The sequence below is a fragment of the Electrophorus electricus genome, chromosome 4 (assembly GCF_041902795.1).
Source record: "Electrophorus electricus isolate QZ-2024a chromosome 4, ASM4190279v1, whole genome shotgun sequence".
Classification (NCBI taxonomy): Eukaryota; Metazoa; Chordata; class Actinopteri; order Gymnotiformes; family Gymnotidae; genus Electrophorus; species Electrophorus electricus.
Window position 1 is genome coordinate 10,418,539 of NC_137500.1, and position 21,320 is coordinate 10,439,858.

At 37.7% G+C, this 21,320-nt stretch overlaps 1 protein-coding gene across 1 annotated transcript in view; it reads right to left on the reverse strand.

The window, feature by feature from the left end:
- Positions 1-2,231: 2,231 nt before the first annotated feature.
- The window catches only part of LOC113592070 (uncharacterized), a 37,836-nt gene continuing 18,747 nt past the window's right edge, over positions 2,232-21,320 (reverse strand). Inside the window, exons 27-54 of the mRNA XM_081713846.1 lie at positions 21,217-21,260; positions 19,467-21,074; positions 18,996-19,226; positions 17,553-18,458; positions 16,404-17,312; positions 15,636-16,163; positions 14,682-14,981; positions 14,103-14,435; positions 12,753-14,051; positions 11,070-12,668; positions 10,739-10,893; positions 9,817-9,997; positions 9,117-9,364; positions 8,750-8,933; positions 8,309-8,507; positions 6,861-7,036; positions 6,657-6,726; positions 6,262-6,368; positions 5,847-5,878; positions 5,591-5,768; positions 5,034-5,138; positions 4,868-4,908; positions 4,640-4,762; positions 4,162-4,257; positions 3,725-3,853; positions 3,192-3,231; positions 2,941-3,064; positions 2,232-2,726 (exon numbers count right to left, since the gene is read on the reverse strand). Coding sequence (XP_081569972.1) covers positions 2,561-2,726; positions 2,941-3,064; positions 3,192-3,231; positions 3,725-3,853; positions 4,162-4,257; positions 4,640-4,762; positions 4,868-4,908; positions 5,034-5,138; positions 5,591-5,768; positions 5,847-5,878; positions 6,262-6,368; positions 6,657-6,726; positions 6,861-7,036; positions 8,309-8,507; positions 8,750-8,933; positions 9,117-9,364; positions 9,817-9,997; positions 10,739-10,893; positions 11,070-12,668; positions 12,753-14,051; positions 14,103-14,435; positions 14,682-14,981; positions 15,636-16,163; positions 16,404-17,312; positions 17,553-18,458; positions 18,996-19,226; positions 19,467-21,074; positions 21,217-21,260 — 10,111 coding nt within the window. The 3' untranslated portion in view covers positions 2,232-2,560. The remainder of the gene's footprint in view (positions 2,727-2,940; positions 3,065-3,191; positions 3,232-3,724; positions 3,854-4,161; positions 4,258-4,639; positions 4,763-4,867; positions 4,909-5,033; positions 5,139-5,590; positions 5,769-5,846; positions 5,879-6,261; positions 6,369-6,656; positions 6,727-6,860; positions 7,037-8,308; positions 8,508-8,749; positions 8,934-9,116; positions 9,365-9,816; positions 9,998-10,738; positions 10,894-11,069; positions 12,669-12,752; positions 14,052-14,102; positions 14,436-14,681; positions 14,982-15,635; positions 16,164-16,403; positions 17,313-17,552; positions 18,459-18,995; positions 19,227-19,466; positions 21,075-21,216; positions 21,261-21,320) is intronic.

Below are 21,320 nucleotides of genomic sequence, written 5' to 3' on the forward strand. Positions count from 1 at the left end.
CCCAATTTCTGGTGTATATGGGTTGCAGATTTTAAACAGGCAATAACTGCAAACAATCTGAAACTATTAAACTTGGTAATGCTTTAAAATACTGTTAAATTGTCCACATGGCAGCAGTGCAATGCACAAAGTCATGGAGCTGTGCATGAAGAGCTTCATTTATTCATCATGTGAAACATCAGTGACTGTTAATCCCACAAAGGTTGGTTTAAATATTTCAGAAACTTGCTCTTTTGGACTTTTGACACACAACAGTCTCTAGAGTCTACACAAAAAAACCAAGAACATCCAGTGAGTGGTTGTTCTGTGGTTGGAAATGTAGAGTTGATGAGAGAGTAGAGGAAAATGGCCAGACTGGTTTGATCTTACAGGAAGGCTAAAGTCTTGTGATCAGGAAAGCATCTCAGAATGTATGTATAAGTTGAACCTTTAGAGGATTAGTTTACAACAGCAGAAGACTACTGTGGGCTTTAACGGTTGGTATAGTGTAATGGGTAACAATGCTGCCTCTGCTTTTGGTGATTGAGGCTCACTCCCCACCCCGGTAAGTGTTCAATGCTATAACAATAGTTCTTGGGCAAGACTCCTAACATTATGCATGCATACCTCTGTAACACTGAAAATTCTAAATTGCTTTGGATTACTACCAAATGTGAAAATATTTCACACTAAAGCTGCTCTGAAATGTTTTCAATCTGAAGCTAGGAAGGTGTGAAGTTGATTGATTCAACCTGCTTTGTATCACCAAATTGGGCTGGCAGAGTCCAAAGTGGTTCATCAGATAAGTGGTTACCTTATCATTGGGAGATCATTGATTAAAGCCCCAATCCTGCCATCTGTACTGGGGGTGCAATGGAGCCAATTGGTCTTGATCTCTGGATGGGATGTCATGGCATTATTCTGCTCCCTGTCATTCTCTGTGTCAGTTATTAGTGGGTGGGAACTGTACAGTGGCTAAATTGGAAGGCAAGACAGATAAAATTGCAAAAATATAAATAACAAAACCAGTTCTGATTGGTTTTGGTACATACTGGCGCACCTAACACCAGTCATCCCTTGCATGACCCAGTCTCTGTGTTGTTGTCTCAGTCACTGTGTTGTTGCTGACTATGTGTAGCCATTTATAGCTATAATTCACCCATAATATAATGATTACTTCCAGCGTAATAAAGGGTCATATCACAATGTCCAAGTCATATCAAACTGGTACCATGACCTCCTCAGTCATGAGATCTGAATCCAATAGAGCACCTTTGGAATGTTGTTGAATCTCAAAGGAATGTTTCCAACAAATTGTTTGCCCCATTTTGAGAGCAAATTAGCATTTTACTCAATATTAACCCGATACAACAGGCATTTCAACAATATTTATGACTACACTTGAAACACTTTAAACAATATTTAAATAATCCTCATTGTTTCATTTCAAATACAATATGCTGGAATACTGTGAACAATTAAAGATTACCCAATACGTTCTGAAAATTTTGGATGTTTTTTTCTTTTGTATGTTTTACCTAATGCTTACAAAATGTAAAATGTGCTTTTTCTTATATCTTCAGTAGACAGTGTAAATGTAGGATATGGAATTTGAACCCTCATACTAATGGCTTGGTTGGTTCTATTTACTAGATCATTACATAGCAGCAAAAAGATATATTTTGAGTTTTTTCATCATTGCTGATATTGACTTGCAGTATTTTAAATGAGGGCAGAGTTGACAGTATGGAAGACTCACTCAACCCACAAGCAGTGGGACTCTCTCCTGCTTCAGGGCTTAGCATCCTTATCTCAAAATTGCTCCAAGCATATTATTGTTAGCAAATGATTTAACAAAATTTATCTGTTTTTCTCAGCCTATTGTTTGTGTCTAACACATAGCTTGGAGGTTCTACCCTATATTATTATGTAACCTCTAATGTTTTATTAGGTTTTCCTAGTTAAGTAAATTATTTGCTAACCTCTGTGTTAAGATACTAGATAACTACTGAATAATGTAATTTTCTATATATATATTTTTTTCCCATCATGTACACCATTTTAGACATTTTAATGGAACACTACCAAGCTTTGAATTCTGATGACTGGAATAACAAACTACCCTAATGATAATCCATAATCTTTTGCACATTCTTGTAATACATGACAAACCCTGAAATATTTCAAATGAAATGTTCTTTACTCCCAGATTTAATCATGTATTTACTTTGCTTTTGCTTTATGTTGAAAACATGGATATATTCTCTGTGGCTAGACACTTTTTTTTTTTACTCAGAGGAAAATCAAGATATTATAACTACTTTTCACACTGCATTTTATTTAAACAGTTACAATTATAAGAATAAAAAGCAAAGCATTCCACTCTTTCAAAAAAACATCTCAGAAAAAATCATCTAAATAAACCACTTGAAATCTTCTAAAAACATTTGGTGGAGAAATACATAGCAGGGTGATCAAAACCATGGGTTTTCCATGACAGTTTCACTATGACACTGCAGGCACAGTAGATACTTAAAAGGAGACCGGAGCTAAGGTGGGTATCTCCTATATGTGGTGCAGGCTAAGTGTTGCTTGCATGACACTTAGTATGGTTACAGCTGCACCCCTCCACATGGACATAGGTGTGTGTTACTGTATCTCCATTCATACAGTTCAGGGTCACTGTACGGTTACTGGTGTGGGTAGCCTGGCAGCAGCTACAGGTGGAAGAATCCAGCTCAGAGTACCTGAAATAGATAGATAGATAGATAGATAGATAGATAGATAGATAGATAGATAGATAGATAGATAGATAGATAGATAGATAGATAGATAGATAGATAGATAGATAGATAGATAGATAGATAGATAGATAGATGTTAGTGGGTGATGTGTATAGATATGTGTGCATATGAGAGTGTGTGCTGGTGTGTGTGTGCGCATATGTGTTTGTGCTCTCACTTGCTGTAGCTGTTGCAGTCACCCTGACAATGTGTCTGTTCCACAGTGAAATTTGATATGCAGCTATTGTGATTTATGTAATCAGTTGTGGTCTGTACTTTACATCCCTTTTCCTTTTCCACACCTGATGACAGAAACACAATTTATATTTAAGCTGAATGGTTTTGGTATATTAATGTTTGGTATATTACACTAGCAATCAGTCAGATGCAGAGTTTTAAGAAGATACATTATGGTAAAGTGATACTCACAAACTTGACAGCAGCCATCAGATGAAGGCTGTACTGTACCCTGCATATCAAAGATCAGACCAGAAAATCACATTTGTTCTGCTGTGTGGCCACACAGTAATCCCAAATAACCAATACACTCATATTCCATTGCATTGTATCACATTGCAATTTGTAGGAAGTTCTTTGTCAATGATTATTGCCAATACCCACAATGATTACTTACCATTCTCACACAACCATTTACAATAATTTATTATGAAAGTCATTTTTATTAATTGGACAAAGAACAGCCAAGAATGCATTATTACTAGGAATAATGCTTAGTAAATGGGGAAATTCAAATTCTCCTAAAGAAAGTGGGCACTGATTCTATGCCATGTGTTTCATTAAATCCAAGTAACTGTTAACTATTTTTTTTAGATTTGTTCAGTGGTTAAGGTGCTTGACTTGTAATTGAAAGGTTGCTTGTTCAAGCCCCGCCACTGTTGGGACCCTGAGCAACCCTGCTCAATTGCTCAAGTTGTACGTGTACGTGTGTGTGTTATATTTACAGGTTCGCAGTTGTCGATGTTCAGAAGAGGGCACTGTGTCTTGTAGCTTGTAGTAATGTACTCTCCACCAATGTATGTGCAGATGAACCAGTTACAACCTGTGTTTTTAGGGGCCCATTTTGCTCCACTCTACACAGAAAGAGATATGATTCCAGTCACTACATTGCGAGAATGCTACATCATCCACAAATAAACAACAACAGTTTGGAAACCCTCAAAAGCTCAAATGTTCCCTTAAATGTTGTCTATTTTTTGGAGATGTAAAAAATAAATGTTGGAGGCTTGGAACTGGTAAATCTATATTTTTTTCAATGCAGTATCCCACTCAAGTAAAAACCTGACTTTTTCAGGTGCAAAAATATAACATACTTCATATTAGGAACATCTTGTACAGTTGCTATGTGCAGAGTATTCTAGGCTGACTGCTTGACATTTACCTGCAACATGCGTGTGGTGCCATTGTGGTTAAAGATGCACTTGGATTGCACACACTTGCCACAGCATTCAGAGGATGATTCCACATACTCATATCCCTGAAAGGCAGAGGTAGAGTCAAGTACAAATATTAGGGTAATGTTGGTGGATTAAAAAGAACAGCAATTATCGAAACGTTTAAATATATGATAAAACTGCCATAGATTGTACCTATGCAAACACCTTTCCCATTTCAGTGACTTGTGGAAAAGAACACAAGTGTCTGTCTTTATTCACATATATTTTGATTTATGGCACAATCAGGACACTGACTGGCAACTATGTTGAGTCCAGTTTAATCCATCATAGTTTAATAATGTGTACAGAGACAGCTTTGGTGTCCAAACAAGGCACCTATAATATATAACTAAATAACATGGAGTTTTTGTGAAAGGACTATATGAGATGTGTACAATATAAAGAAAGCTATGCAATACTCACTGGCTCACACTCCTCATTACAATGCACAAATTCACAGCGGATCTTGTGCAACTCAGTGTTTGGATCCACTTCCCAGGTACAGCTACACTCCTGGCAGTCCACCACAGGGATTGTGGTACCAGGCTGGAAATAAAGTGGAATCACAGAGAACATTACAATAGTATCAAAAACAAACAAAAATGTTGAATATTATTAATGTGGGTGGCATCTTGAGTGCAAAGTTGTTACCTGATATTCCATGTTTTTGTGCACACAGACTTTCTTGGGCTCTGGAACAACATAAAATTACACAGCATGATCAGTCACAAACAGAAAAAAGTAATAGCGAAAACAACTGGTAATGTGATTATGTGAAAGGAAGAAGCTGAGAAATATCTGTGCTAGATATTAATACCACATATGAGTTCAGGGCAGCATTTTCCTTCAGGTACTTGGAGGACAGGAATATAACCAATTTTGCACTTCTCTTCTACATTGGGGCAGGTTCTGATGTCACAGTCTAGAAGAAACAGTGGAGAGCAAGAAAAAGAGGTCATGGATTTTATTGTGAAATACAATCTTACACCTAAAATTAACTATTTCTGCCTGGTACAGTTGGTGCCATAGATAGAATTCAATACAGAAATTGCAGAAAAATACTATGAAATATATTCTAAAGTCAAAAACAAGTCTATAAGTATTGTAGTGAAACTGAAAGAGCATATTTGTATTGTGTGAGACATTTTGCTATGAATACATTTAGTAAATGAACAATACAACAGTACCTTAAAAGTATATCACGGGCAAAATATTAAAAGTTGGTTAACATGAATAATTGCATAAAAACAATTTTGTGCTATTCCTCCCTGCTTGGCATGGTTTTGAGTTCTCCAGCCCAGCACAATGGATCACAAAGACATTGATAATTAGCTGATGAACTGGATAAGGTGAGTCTAAAGTATGAGGTCTTACGGCAGAAGACTATGGTGCAGCATGCATCTGAGGGGTCTGTCACATTGAGTGGAACGAAGCCTGGTTCACTGCAGGTTACTTGGTTGCTGTTTGAGCACTGCTTTGGTTTACAGCTCACAGCTATAGTTGACGCATCACAAACACAATCTTGACAGCCATACTGGAATTCCTCTCTGGGCTGACATTGAAAACAAGAAAATAATGTTATATTGGTTTGTCAGCCAGCACTAGTCTCAAATGAATGAAGTGAATGTACCTCACGTGCTTGGCCATATGGGTCTAGGCATCCTGCAAAGGCAGAGACAAACAATGAGGCAAATATTACCATGCTATAATTATGAACCTATCAAATACTGTGACATATCTGGTTAATACTGTTACAGTGCACATACAGAGATAAAAGATTACTGCATAGGAGTCCACAGTCGATAACTCTGGTTTTATAGATCTATACCAACATACAAACATTGCAAACTCCAAAAACAATTTGGAGTCGAAACTGTTTTCTATTAAAATCAGTACACCTACTAAAGGAATACTCTTTTCATCAAGCACACACACACTTATAAAATCACATTTCACTCAGAATTCTTTGCATCATGTAGTCACTTTATGGGCGACTTTATGTGCATTCAGTGAGATCAGATAAGAAGCACAGGCTATTCACTCACCACACTTTTTAACACACAGTCTGGATTCCTTGTTAAACAGCAACGTTCCATCAGGACAGAAGCAACCCTCAGTAGTCACATTCATAGTATGCTCATCAAGCCTGTAACTAAAAATGGTACAGAATATAAATTTTCTCATTAATTGTTTGACATTAATTAAAACAATATGTATACAAGAGTTCTTTAACAGTCTGACATAACAAAATTGACCTATCAGCCAATATTTCAGCCCTTCCCACCTAGCCAAATATGTGTGCCTATAGCTACATTAACATACTCAGCCACTTGAGATAAGGCTTGTAAAAGACATGTTTAACACCTTTAGTTTGCAACTCAATACACAGTGAGGGGAAGAACTGTGAGCTGTTAAATTCAATATAAATATAACAGTACACCTGTCCTGGCAGGAAGGCTGGTGAGCAGGTCCACAAGGTTTGTAGACTTTGTTACCTGGACACTGAACAGCTGAGGAACAACAGGCTTGTTATTTCTTATATGCTTTCAAAGAACTTTGCAGCTATTTTCAGTAAGTGTCAATCAGAAAGTTGCTGAATACATGTTATTAAAACTGCACGCTGTATATGACTAGTGAGCTTTACCACACAGGTCAGTATGGTTTCTCCAGTGCAAACAGATGCCAGACTGGGAGCAGGCTAAGGCATAGGTCTGTAGACTGATGCACACTGCAGCAGGGTTTATCATATGACAACTGTCAAATTGACAGCCCTTGAAGTAGTTGTCAGGGGAGACGAAGGGATGACAGTCTTTAAACAAGCTGTAGAAAAAAGAAAAATGAAAGAGGATAGTGAAATCAGTTCCAATATACTTCACATGGATAGGAAAAAACACATGACCAAGTTGCGAATTAAAGCCATGTTAGAAACATCAGAAGTTCCTGTTTCAGGAAAACAGTCTTCTTTTTTTTGTTCTTTTTCTAGATTATTTTAAGCATTTGTATGCCTTCTTTTGCATTCTTATTTCAAGAGAGATTCTAGGCTCTCCTTCATGTGAGCTTGTAGTGTTCATAAGTGGCACAGTAAAAGGTCTTGAACTATGACCAAGGAGCGTTTTCCCCAAAAGCATTGCAGTGTTAAGGTTCTATTAAACAAGAAAGAGAGTGTTCATTGTAATACTTGTTCCACCATTTAATACCAATGGTATTGGGAGATAAAATAATGTAACAGTGCAGTTAAAGTGCCAGTGTAGAGCTCAGCGGGGTCACAGCCTCAGGAAGAGATGTGAAAGTGGAGGGTGTAACACCTGCCAGGTGGAAGGAGGGTGAAAAGTCTATGGCAAGGATTAGAAACATCATTGATGATGTATAACTGGGGGCCTGTGATTTACATTTACAGCATCTAGCTGATGCTTTTACCCAAAAAAACCCTTATAATCATGACTGAGTACAGCTTTGAGAAATTAAGGGTTAAGGGCCTTGTTCAGTGGCCCAGCAGTGGCAACTTGGCAGCGATGGGTTTTGAACTAGCAGGCTTTTGATTACAAGTCAATTACATTAACCACTGCCCCCATTTCACTTCCTGATGGTGGGGAACTGTGATGTGTTTAAGAACCAGTCTCGGTTCCAGAGGTAGCTGGCTGAAGTCTAAGGGATGATCCAAAATGATGTTTGTGCAGTGATGATTAATATCAAGCAGTGTCTGTTGTATCCGAAGGTTGCACGAGTAAGTCAAACAAAAATGCAGGAAATAATTTTAAAAAACACTATATTGCTAAAACTGGTGAGGGATCGATGCAATTTAGCTTTATCCAGAGAGGATTTTTAAATTAGCGTTTTAATGTTTTAAGTGGGTAGATGTTTATTTTTTATTTAATATTAATCTAGATTTTAAAGTATTTTAGTTTCTAGAGAGTCATTTTTGCAGTGTGTACCAAATATGACATGATGTTATGTCATTTGTGTATGTGTGTGCATGCATTCATGTGTGTATGTGTGTATTTTCTTGATAATACAGTTGATGTCCTGATCAATCACCACATGACATGCTACTTATAACAAACAAGACACTGGCAGAACTGAATAGCTACTCACTTGCTCTTGAGCAGCTCACATACAGGGTTGGATGGACATGAAGGTTTTGTGGGTGGAGGGGTGGGCACAAGTGCTGGCACAGGGCAGTCTGTGTTGTACAGATCATTAGCTGGCCAGTAGTCTGCCATTACTTCACAGTTATCAACAAGTTTCCCCCCTGGTAGCATGCAGTCATCAGCCTGGTTGTTGTTGCAGGTACCTGTCATAGGTAAGTCCACAATGCACTCTTCCTTCTGCTAGTATATATTAATTTAAGGATATTTTAGGAATCTAACCTATTAGTACTAGCTAAGTATAGCTGAGGATACTTTTCTTAGCTGCTTCTAATTTCTTAGCTAGTACATAGCTAGTACAAATTGACAACTAAACATCTTTGTAAGTAACTCTGAATAAGAACATCTGCTAAATATCATAAAAGTAAATGCAAACATATTTCCATACCACAATGTCCCTGTGTGTTATTCCCAAAATACTGGAATGGCAGGAAGAGACTAAAACCAGTAACTCCAAATGTTACTACAACCTGGAGCGGTGGAATCTCCAGAATCAGGTTCACACCTGAGCTCACCACACTCATGCCATTTTGTGCGAAAGGTAATCTTAATACCTTATGACCTATTGAAGCCTGTGTAAGTTAAAAACAACAGAAAAGTATTAAAATATACCACTTTTTGTTTTATAATGAATGCAGTATGTTGTTGAATGAATAAAAAAAAGAGACATAGAATAGTCACATCCTTTTGTTCACAACTATAAGAAAAGCATTCATAAACTTATGCACAGAGGTTCCACTAAAGTTAACTCTTACCTCCAGGTTTGCAGCTCCTACAAGGTTGTTGTTTTTCAGTGTGATTACAATATGGTTATAGTGCACAATGATTGCCCTGGGGCAGGACACGGGCTCACGGGGGTCACATTTGACATTGTCAATGTAGATTTTCAAATGGTGTTTAGGTCTGATTTCCTCCATTAAAACATAAGTGCAGTTTCCTTGATGACTATAGAAGAGTCCATCAAACGTTATATAGTGAGGGTCTCCCCAGCCTTCACAAATGCCTAGGATGGAAAATAGATGGCCTTCTTTACCTGACTTTTTGCATTTGTTTTTCACTTGAAAGTATAATGCAAAATATAACTTCAATACCATTTGATGAAAAGAACGTTTTTGTCATGTAATATACACGTTCTGTACACAAAGTTCATACCATCTGTGATAGATGATAGTGGTCATGTATGTGATGTATGTATAATGTATGTGTTCTTATACATTTAATAAATCTAATTAATTGTATCAGGCTCTGAGTCTAGTTGTACAGCACATATTTAGTATTTTGTATATTACTGACCTGTACTGAGCTGTCTGTGTAATTGCAGAGAATGTGCATTGGATTTGAATTCAGCTAAAATGTAGGTCACGAGTGCTAAATTCTTTATTGCTGCGTATGTCAGATGTGTTATAATATCTGTGTTATGAACTTGCTATGTGTTATGAATCTTCCTTTACTTACAGTCACAGGCTTGTTCATAACAGCAATGATTCTTATCAAGCACAGACACTGGTTTCTTCTTATTTGAACAGGTGATGTTTTGAAGAGGTGGACACTCATAAGGGATGATCTCTATAATGTTGTCTTCAATGCACCTGGCCATGGTGCAGTTACAGGTCTCAAGCATAAAGGTCTCATTTGTCTGCCATGAAAAAGCATTCATTATTTAAAGAACTATCACACAATGCAATACTTTTACTTGCAGTGCTACTGTAAACTAAAGATAAAGATCCTGTTTTAATATAGTTAGAAAGAACAAACAAACACAAAATTTGTTTTTTTTTTTGAGTTGGAATTATCTTTCATTGGACACAAAGAAATCTATAAATTATTGTCATGATTGGCCCCTCCCTAGCGTCCTGTAGTCATGGTTACGCTGTCTCAGGTCTTTATTTTGCTTTGCGTCAGTGTTTTTCCGCCCCTTGTTTAAGTTTCCCTGCCTTTGATTTCTATCATCTGTGTTGTTTAATGCTCATTATGGTATGTATATATACCCTGTGTTTGTTTAGTCTTGTTGGTGATTCTATGCCTCTTTTGTATGTGCGCATGTGCTCTGCCTGTGATAGTGGTTAATCCATGTCTTGTCTGTGATTGCTTGTGTTATTGTTATTTTGTTATAGCCTGTTTTGTGCTGTGTTTTACATTGTATTCCCATACTCTCCGCATTGGCTCTATGGCCCTGGACCATAAACTCTGTTTATGAATTTGCCCTTAATAAATCTTGCTCTTCTCAGCATAAGCATCTGTCTCGTGATCGCTCCATCGTGATTTTCATCAAAGCTCTAAAATCATGAATAAATTACATTGTAAAGGTTAACACTGCTAACAACCTCTGCTACCTTTCTCCATTATATGTATATTAGCAAATCTGTTTATTACTCACATTTACTTCCCACGGTGGACAATCATAGTATGGAGTGGGTGAAGGGGATGTCTGTCCACACAGTTCTGTTGTGTTTTGAATTTCACATCTAGCTGAACAATTCATGGTCAGACAAATACCTGATCCAATGTCAGTCTTGTTCAATATTGTTTCTCCTGTAAGGAATGAGATAAGCTGATTTGAAAAATAAACTTATTTTTCAAAAGGACAACAATTAAACAAAACAAAGACATCTTAAAGTTTTAATTACATTGTAATAGCTAAATAGTTTAGTTTTGAACCATTGTTCAAATATCAATGTCTACCAAGTTTTATAATGTGAATAACTGACCTGGTTGATAGTGCTTCCCATTTATTATACAAAAACACATTGTGGTGATTGGACTTCTAGGTGAGGAAGTAGATACATGTGGTGTTCCTGTTGTTACAGTAGTTGTAACTTGTGGGATAGATGTCTGAGGAGAGGTTGTAGTTATATCTGAACCAGTTATAACAGTTATGGGCTTTGTGTTAATTGTTACTTTTGTAGTTATCCCAGTAGTCAATGTTTGCTGTGTTGATATAGTTGCTGTACTGATTTTAGGTGTTGTAATTGATACATGGGATGTTCCTGTAGTTGTAGTTGTAGTTGTAGATGGCTTTGTGGTCACAACAGTAGACTTTCCACTTGTTTTTTCAGTTGATGACCTAGACGTAACCACTTGGGTAGTTGTTCCTTTTGTTTTCTCAGTACTCAATGTCCGTTGTGTTGATATAGTTGCTGTACTGATTTTAGCTGTTGTAATTGATTCATGGGATGTTGCTGTAGTTGTAGTTGTAGTTGTAGATGGCTTTGTGGTCACAGCAGTAGACTTTCCACTTGTTTTTTCAGTTGATGACTTAGACGTAACCACTTGGGTAGTTGTTGCTTTTGGAGTTTTCCCAGTAGTCAATGTTTGCTGTGTTGATATAGTTTCTGTACTGATTTTAGCTGTTGTAGTTGATACATGGGGAGTTCCTGTAGTTGTAGTTGTAAGTGGCTTTGTGGTAACAACAGTAGACTTTCCACTTGTTTTTTCAGTTGATGACTTAGACGTAACCACTGGAGTAGTTGTTGCTTTTGGAGTTTCCCCAGTAGTCAATGTTTGCTGTGTTGATATAGTTGCTGTACTGATTTTAGGTGTTGTAATTGATACATGGGATGTTCCTGTAGTTGTAGTTGTAGTTGTAGATGGCTTTGTGGTCACAACAGTAGACTTTCCACTTGTTTTTTCAGTTGATGACCTAGACGTAACCACTTGGGTAGTTGTTCCTTTTGTTTTCTCAGTACTCAATGTCTGTTGTGTTGATATAGTTGCTGTACTGATTTTAGCTGTTGTAATTGATTCATGGGATGTTCCTGTAGTTGTAGTTGTAGTTGTAGATGGCTTTGTGGTCACAGCAGTAGACTTTCCACTTGTTTTTTCAGTTGATGACTTAGACGTAACCACTTGGGTAGTTGTTGCTTTTGGAGTTTTCCCAGTAGTCAATGTTTGCTGTGTTGATATAGTTTCTGTACTGATTTTAGCTGTTGTAGTTGATACATGGGGAGTTCCTGTAGTTGTAGTTGTAAGTGGCTTTGTGGTAACAACAGTAGACTTTCCACTTGTTTTTTCAGTTGATGACTTAGACGTAACCACTGGGGTAGTTGTTGCTTTTGGAGTTTCCCCAGTAGTCAATGTTTGCTGTGTTGATATAGTTGCTGTACTGATTTTAGGTGTTGTAATTGATACATGGGATGTTCCTGTAGTTGTAGTTGTAGTTGTAGATGGCTTTGTGGTAACAACAGTAGACTTTCCACTTGTTTTTTCAGTTGATGACTTAGATGTAACCACTGGGGTAGTTGTTGCTTTTGGAGTTTTCCCAGTAGTCAATGTTTGCTGTGTTGATGTAGTTGCTGTACTGATTTTAGCTGTTGTAGTTGATACATGGGGAGTTCCTGTAGTTGTAGTTGTAGTTGTAAATGGCTTTGTGGTAACAACAGTAGACTTTCCACTTGTTTTTTCAGTTGATGACTTAGACGTAACCACTGGGGTAGTTGTTGCTTTTGGAGTTTTCCCAGTAGTCAATGTTTGCTGTGTTGATATAGTTGCTGTACTGATTTTAGGTGTTGTAATTGATACATGGGATGTTCCTGTAGTTGTAGTTGTAGTTGAAGATGGCTTTGTGCTCACAACAGTAGACTTTCCACTTGTTTTTTCAGTTGATGACTTAGACGTAACCACTGGGGTAGTTGTTACTTTTGTAGTTTTCTCAGTAGTCAATGTCTGCTGTGTTGATGTAGTTGCTGTACTGATTTTAGCTGTTGTAGTTGATACATGGGGAGTTCCTGTAGTTGTAGTTGTAGTTGTAAATGGCTTTGTGGTAACAACAGTGGACTTTCCACTTGTTTTTTCAGTTGATGACCTAGACGTAACCACTTGGGTAGTTGTTCCTTTTGTTTTCTCAGTACTCAATGTCCGTTGTGTTGATATAGTTGCTGTACTGATTTTAGGTGTTGTAATTGATATATGGGATGTTCCTGTAGTTGTAGTTGTAGTTGTAGATGGCTTTGTGCTCACAACAGTAGATTTTCCACTTGTTTTTTCAGTTGATGACTTAGACGTAACCACTGGGGTAGTTGTTACTTTTGTAGTTTTCTCAGTAGTCAATGTCTGCTGTGTTGAAATAGTTGCTGTACTGATTTTAGCTGTTGTAGTTGATACATGGGGAGTTCCTGTAGTTGTAGTTGTAAGTGGCTTTGTGGTAACAACAGTAGACTTTCCACTTGTTTTTTCAGTTGATGACTTAGACGTAACCACTGGGGTAGTTGATACTTTTGTAGTTTTCTCAGTAGTCAATGTCTGCTGTGTTGATGTAGTCGCTGTACTGATTTTAGCTGTTGTAGTTGATACATGGGGAGTTCCTGTAGTTGTAGTTGTAGTTGTAAATGGCTTTGTGGTAACAACAGTAGACTTTCCACTTGTTTTTTCAGTTGATGACTTAGACGTAACCACAGGGGTAGTTGTTGCTTTTGGAGTTTTCCCAGTAGTCAATGTTTGCTGTGTTGATATAGTTGCTGTACTGATTTTAGGTGTTGTAATTGATACATGGGATGTTCCTGTAGTTGTAGTTGTAGTTGAAGATGGCTTTGTGCTCACAACAGTAGACTTTCCACTTGTTTTTTCAGTTGATGACTTAGACGTAACCACTGGGGTAGTTGTTACTTTTGTAGTTTTCTCAGTAGTCAATGTCTGCTGTGTTGATGTAGTTGCTGTACTGATTTTAGCTGTTGTAGTTGATACATGGGGAGTTCCTGTAGTTGTAGTTGTAAATGGCTTTGTGGTAACAACAGTAGACTTTCCACTTGTTTTTTCAGTTGATGACTTAGACGTAACCACTGGGGTAGTTGTTACTTTTGTAGTTTTCTCAGTAGTCAATGTCTGCTGTGTTGATGTAGTTGCTGTACTGATTTTAGCTGTTGTAGTTGATACATGGGGAGTTCCTGTAGTTGTAGTTGTAGTTGTAAATGGCTTTGTGGTAACAACAGTAGACTTTCCACTTGTTTTTTCAGTTGATGACTTAGACGTAACCACTGGGGTAGTTGTTGCTTTTGGAGTTTTCCCAGTAGTCAATGTTTGCTGTGTTGATATAGTTGCTGTACTGATTTTAGGTGTTGTAGTTGATACATGGGGAGTTCCTGTAGTTGTAGTTGTAAATGGCTTTGTGGTAACAACAGTAGACTTTCCACTTGTTTTTTCAGTTGATGACTTAGACGTAACCACTGGGGTAGTTGTTACTTTTGTAGTTTTCTCAGTAGTCAATGTCTGCTGTGTTGATGTAGTTGCTGTACTGATTTTAGCTGTTGTAGTTGATACATGGGGAGTTCCTGTAGTTGTAGTTGTAGTTGTAAATGGCTTTGTGGTAACAACAGTAGACTTTCCACTTGTTTTTTCAGTTGATGACTTAGACGTAACCACTGGGGTAGTTGTTGCTTTTGTAGTTTTCCCAGTAGTCAATGTCTGCTGTGTTGATGTAGTTGCTGTACTGATTTTAGCTGTTGTAGTTGATACATGGGGAGTTCCTGTAGCTGAAGTTGTAAATGGCTTTGTGGTAACAACAGTAGACTTTCCACTTGTTTTTTCAGTTGATGACTTAGACGTAACCACTGGGGTAGTTGTTACTTTTGTAGTTTTCTCAGTAGTCAATGTCTGCTGTGTTGATGTAGTTGCTGTACTGATTTTAGCTGTTGTATTTGATACATGGGGAGTTCCTGTAGTTGTAGTTGTAGTTGTAAATGGCTTTGTGGTAACAACAGTAGACTTTCCACTTGTTTTTTCAGTTGATGACTTAGACGTAACCACTGGGGTAGTTGTTGCTTTTGTAGTTTTCCCAGTAGTCAATGTCTGCTGTGTTGATGTAGTTGCTGTACTGATTTTAGCTGTTGTAGTTGATACATGGGGAGTTCCTGTAGCTGAAGTTGTAAATGGCTTTGTGGTAACAACAGTAGACTTTCCACTTGTTTTTTCAGTTGATGACTTAGACGTAACCACTGGGGTAGTTGTTGCTTTTGGAGTTTTCCCAGTAGTCAATGTTTGCTGTGTTGATATAGTTGCTGTACTGATTTTAGGTGTTGTAGTTGATACATGGGGAGTTCCTGTAGTTGTAGTTGTAGTTGTAAATGGCTTTGTGGTAACAACAGTAGACTTTCCACTTGTTTTTTCAGTTGATGACTTAGACGTAACCACTTGGGTAGTTGTTCCTTTTGTTTTCTCAGTACTCAATGTCCGTTGTTTTGATATAGTTGCTGTACTGATTTTAGGTGTTGTAATTGATACATGGGGAGTTCCTGTAGTTGTAGTTGTAAATGGCTTTGTGGTAACAACAGTAGACTTTCCACTTGTTTTTTCAGTTGATGACTTAGACGTAACCACTGGGGTAGTTGTTACTTTTGTAGTTTTCTCAGTAGTCAATGTCTGCTGTGTTGATGTAGTTGCTGTACTGATTTTAGCTGTTGTAGTTGATACATGGGGAGTTCCTGTAGTTGTAGTTGTAGTTGTAAATGGCTTTGTGGTAACAACAGTAGACTTTCCACTTGTTTTTTCAGTTGATGACTTAGACGTAACCACTGGCGTAGTTGTTGCTTTTGTAGTTTTCCCAGTAGTCAATGTCTGCTGTGTTGATATAGTTGCTGTACTGATTTTAGGTGTTGTAATTGATACATGGGATGTTCCTATAGTTGTAGTTGTAGTTGTAGATGGCTTTGTGCTCACAACAGTAGACTTTCCACTTGTTTTTTCAGTTGATGACTTAGACGTAACCACTGGGGTAGTTGTTACTTTTGTAGTTTTCTCAGTAGTCAATGTCTGCTGTGTTGATGTAGTTGCTGTACTGATTTTAGCTGTTGTAGTTGATACATGGGGAGTTCCTGTAGTTGTAGTTGTAAATGGCTTTGTGGTAACAACAGTAGACTTTCCACTTGTTTTTTCAGTTGATGACTTAGACGTAACCACTTGGGTAGTTGTTGCTTTTGGAGTTTTCCCAGTAGTCAATGTTTGCTGTGTTGATATAGTTGCTGTACTGATTTTAGGTGTTGTAGTTGATACATGGGGAGTTCCTGTAGTTGTAGTTGTAAATGGCTTTGTGGTAACAACAGTAGACTTTCCACTTGTTTTTTCAGTTGATGACTTAGACGTAACCACTTGGGTAGTTGTTCCTTTTGTTTTCTCAGTACTCAATGTCCGTTGTGTTGATATAGTTGCTGTACTGATTTTAGGTGTTGTAATTGATACATGGGGAGTTCCTGTAGTTGTAGTTGTAAATGGCTTTGTGGTAACAACAGTAGACTTTCCACTTGTTTTTTCAGTTGATGACTTAGATGTAACCACTGGGGTAGTTGTTACTTTTGTAGTTTTCTCAGTAGTCAATGTCTGCTGTGTTGATGTAGTTGCTGTACTGATTTTAGCTGTTGTAGTTGATACATGGGGAGTTCCTGTAGTTGTAGTTGTAGTTGTAAATGGCTTTATGGTAACAACAGTAGACTTTCCACTTGTTTTTTCAGTTGATGACTTAGACGTAACCACTGGGGTAGTTGTTACTTTTGTAGTTTTCTCAGTAGTCAATGTCTGCTGTGTTGATGTAGTTGCTGTACTGATTTTAGCTGTTGTAGTTGATACATGGGGAGTTCCTGTAGTTGTAGTTGTAGTTGTAAATGGCTTTGTGGTAACAACAGTAGACTTTCCACTTGTTTTTTCAGTTGATGACTTAGACGTAACCACTGGCGTAGTTGTTGCTTTTGTAGTTTTCCCAGTAGTCAATGTCTGCTGTGTTGATATAGTTGCTGTACTGATTTTAGGTGTTGTAATTGATACATGGGATGTTCCTATAGTTGTAGTTGTAGTTGTAGATGGCTTTGTGCTCACAACAGTAGACTTTCCACTTGTTTTTTCAGTTGATGACTTAGACGTAACCACTGGGGTAGTTGTTACTTTTGTAGTTTTCTCAGTAGTCAATGTCTGCTGTGTTGATGTAGTTGCTGTACTGATTTTAGCTGTTGTAGTTGATACATGGGGAGTTCCTGTAGTTGTAGTTGTAAATGGCTTTGTGGTAACAACAGTAGACTTTCCACTTGTTTTTTCAGTTGATGACTTAGACGTAACCACTTGGGTAGTTGTTGCTTTTGGAGTTTTCCCAGTAGTCAATGTTTGCTGTGTTGATATAGTTGCTGTACTGATTTTAGGTGTTGTAGTTGATACATGGGGAGTTCCTGTAGTTGTAGTTGTAAATGGCTTTGTGGTAACAACAGTAGACTTTCCACTTGTTTTTTCAGTTGATGACTTAGACGTAACCACTTGGGTAGTTGTTCCTTTTGTTTTCTCAGTACTCAATGTCCGTTGTGTTGATATAGTTGCTGTACTGATTTTAGGTGTTGTAATTGATACATGGGGAGTTCCTGTAGTTGTAGTTGTAAATGGCTTTGTGGTAACAACAGTAGACTTTCCACTTGTTTTTTCAGTTGATGACTTAGATGTAACCACTGGGGTAGTTGTTACTTTTGTAGTTTTCTCAGTAGTCAATGTCTGCTGTGTTGATGTAGTTGCTGTACTGATTTTAGCTGTTGTAGTTGATACATGGGGAGTTCCTGTAGTTGTAGTTGTAGTTGTAAATGGCTTTATGGTAACAACAGTAGACTTTCCACTTGTTTTTTCAGTTGATGACTTAGACGTAACCACTGGGGTAGTTGTTGCTTTTGGAGTTTTCCCAGTAGTCAATGTCTGCTGTGTTGATATAGTTGCTGTACTGATTTTAGGTGTTGTAATTGATACATGGGATGTTCCTATAGTTGTAGTAGTTGTAGATGGCTTTGTGCTCACAACAGTAGACTTTCCACTTGTTTTTTCAGTTGATGACTTAGACGTAACCACTGGGGTAGTTGTTACTTTTGTAGTTTTCCCAGTAGTCAATGTCTGTTGTGTTGATGTTGTTGCTGTACTGATTTTAGCTGTTGTAGTTGATACATGGGGAGTTCCTGTAGTTGTAGTTGTAGTTGTAAATGGCTTTATGGTAACAACAGTAGACTTTCCACTTGTTTTTTCAGTTGATGACTTAGACGTAACCACTGGGGTAGTTGTTGCTTTTGGAGTTTTCCCAGTAGTCAATGTCTGCTGTGTTGATGTAGTTGCTGTACTGATTTTAGCTGTTGTAGTTGATACATGGGGAGTTCCTGTAGTTGTAGTTGTAAATGGCTTTGTGGTAACAACAGTAGACTTTCCACTTGTTTTTTCAGTTGATGACTTAGACGTAACCACTGGCGTAGTTGTTGCTTTTGTAGCTTTCCCAGTAGTCAATGTCTGCTGTGTTGATATAGTTGCTGTACTGATTTTAGGTGTTGTAATTGATACATGGGATGTTCCTATAGTTGTAGTTGTAGTTGTAGATGGCTTTGTGCTCACAACAGTAGACTTTCCACTTGTTTTTTCAGTTGATGACTTAGACGTAACCACTGGGGTAGTTGTTGCTTTTGGAGTTTTCCCAGTAGTCAATGTCTGCTGTGTTGATGTAGTTGCTGTACTGATTTTAGCTGTTGTAGTTGATACATGGGGAGTTCCTGTAGTTGTAGTTGTAAATGGCTTTGTGGTAACAACAGTAGACTTTCCACTTGTTTTTTCAGTTGATGACTTAGACGTAACCACTGGCGTAGTTGTTGCTTTTGTAGCTTTCCCAGTAGTCAATGTCTGCTGTGTTGATATAGTTGCTGTACTGATTTTAGGTGTTGTAATTGATACATGGGATGTTCCTATAGTTGTAGTTGTAGTTGTAGATGGCTTTGTGCTCACAACAGTAGACTTTCCACTTGTTTTTTCAGTTGATGACTTAGACGTAACCACTGGGGTAGTTGTTACTTTTGTAGTTTTCTCAGTAGTCAATGTCTGCTGTGTTGATGTAGTTGCTGTACTGATTTTAGCTGTTGTAGTTGATACATGGGCAGTTCCTGTAGTTGTAGTTGTAAATGGCTTTGTGGTAACAACAGTAGACTTTCCACTTGTTTTTTCAGTTGATGACTTAGACGTAACCACTTGGGTAGTTGTTGCTTTTGGAGTTTTCCCAGTAGTCAATGTTTGCTGTGTTGATATAGTTTCTGTACTGATTTTAGCTGTTGTAGTTGATACATGGGGAGTTCCTGTAGTTGTAGTTGTAAATGGCTTTGTGGTAACAACAGTAGACTTTCCACTTGTTTTTTCAGTTGATGACTTAGACGTAACCACTTGGGTAGTTGTTCCTTTTGTTTTCTCAGTACTCAATGTTTGCTGTGTTGATATAGTTGCTGTACTGATTTTAGGTGTTGTAATTGATACATGGGATGTTCCTGTAGTTGTAGTTGTAGCTGTAGATGGCTTTGTGGTCACAACAGTAGACTTTCCACTTGTTTTTTCAGTTGACGGCCTAGTTGTAAGCACTGTGGTAGTTGTTGCTGCTGTAGTTTTTCCAATTGTAGATGTTTTTGTTGTTTTAGGTGATGGGCTGCTTTCAAATGTTGGTCTGCTTTCACTTGTTGTTGATTTAAGAGGTGTACTTGTTGTTTCTGTTAGCTTAGATGTTGTGGGGTGAGTTGTAATGATTGGGGTAGTTATTGCTTTGGTTGAACTGCTTCCAACTGATGAAGTAGACACATGTGGTGTTATTGTTGTTACAGTAGCATTACTGACACCTTGTGAATTAACAGGAGGGTTTGTAGCTGTTGGACCAGTTATAACTGTTTCGTGTGTTTTGGTAGTTGGACCAGGAGTTGTTGATTTTGTAGATTTTCCAGTAGTAGTTTGCATGGATGTTTTAGTTGATTGGCTACCTTCAGTTGTTGTACTTGAGACATGAGGTGGTCGTGTAGATGCAGTGTTGCTTGTTGATGTAAATGCGGTTGGCGAAATGCTTGATGGTGTTGATGTTTTGGTAGTTTTTACTATTGTGACTGCAGTTTCAGGTGTTGTAGTAACACATGGCTCACAACAGAGTAGCCTAATTTTATAATCAAAACATTTGTATGGCCTTTGTGTCTGTTTGTCCTTTTCACACACTAAACCAAATGAAATATTGCATTGCACAACTTGACCTGTAAGTTGTGTAAATTCATCAAGAGATAGATCAGGCTTCGACACAGCCCTGCACTGAATATTTTCTGGATTTTCACATATTGTTTTTCCATGGTTCTTAATATTTTCATATGTTTCAATGTCACTCCCTGATGCTGGATAATCCACATTGAACCACTCAGACCATTCACAAATAACGCATGGTGTTGTTATAGTGGGTGTTGGTGGTGTCAATACAGTTGTAGATGGCTTTGTGGTCATGACAGTTGACTTCTCACTTGTTTGTTTAGTTGTTGGCCCAGATGTGACCACTGGAGTAGTTGTTGCTTTTGGAGTTTTCCCAGTAGTCCGTGTTTGCTGTGTTGTTGTAGGTGTGGTACTAATTTTAGCTGTTGTAGTTGATATATGAGGAGGTCCTGTTGCAGTAATGCTTTTTGGTGTTGATGAGCCTGTTGAACTACTTGGTGATTTTGAGGTTTCACCAAAAGTAGATGTAGTTAGTGTCAAACCATTTTTGGTAGAGCTAATTGGTGTAGGAATTGCTGTTTTTGATGAAGTAGTCAACGTGATTTTAGTAGTCTTAATATAGGAGGTTGTTTCTGTTTGTGGAGTGCTGGTTATATGGCATGGCTCCGTCTTATTCACAACTGTACTGTTTATGCAGATGGCAGAGTAACACATTCCCATGTTGTCTGTTACTTCATATATAGTTTCATTTTCACCATATTCTGTTCCATTGTAAAAACAGCAACCTTTTGGGAGATAAAGTGCATTATCTCAGGTATCATGTTTCATATCCTATAGCAGTATTATGAATGTAGTCTTTATTTAAATTGAATTGAATAGGTTATTCAGTAATTGTATTTATTATGTATAATTAATATAATGGCTTACCAGGACGTAGCAAACATGTTTCATTTCCATTTTTATTGCAGTAACTGCAAAACACAATTTTGATTACATTACATAAATCAAAAATACATTAATCATTTTAATTA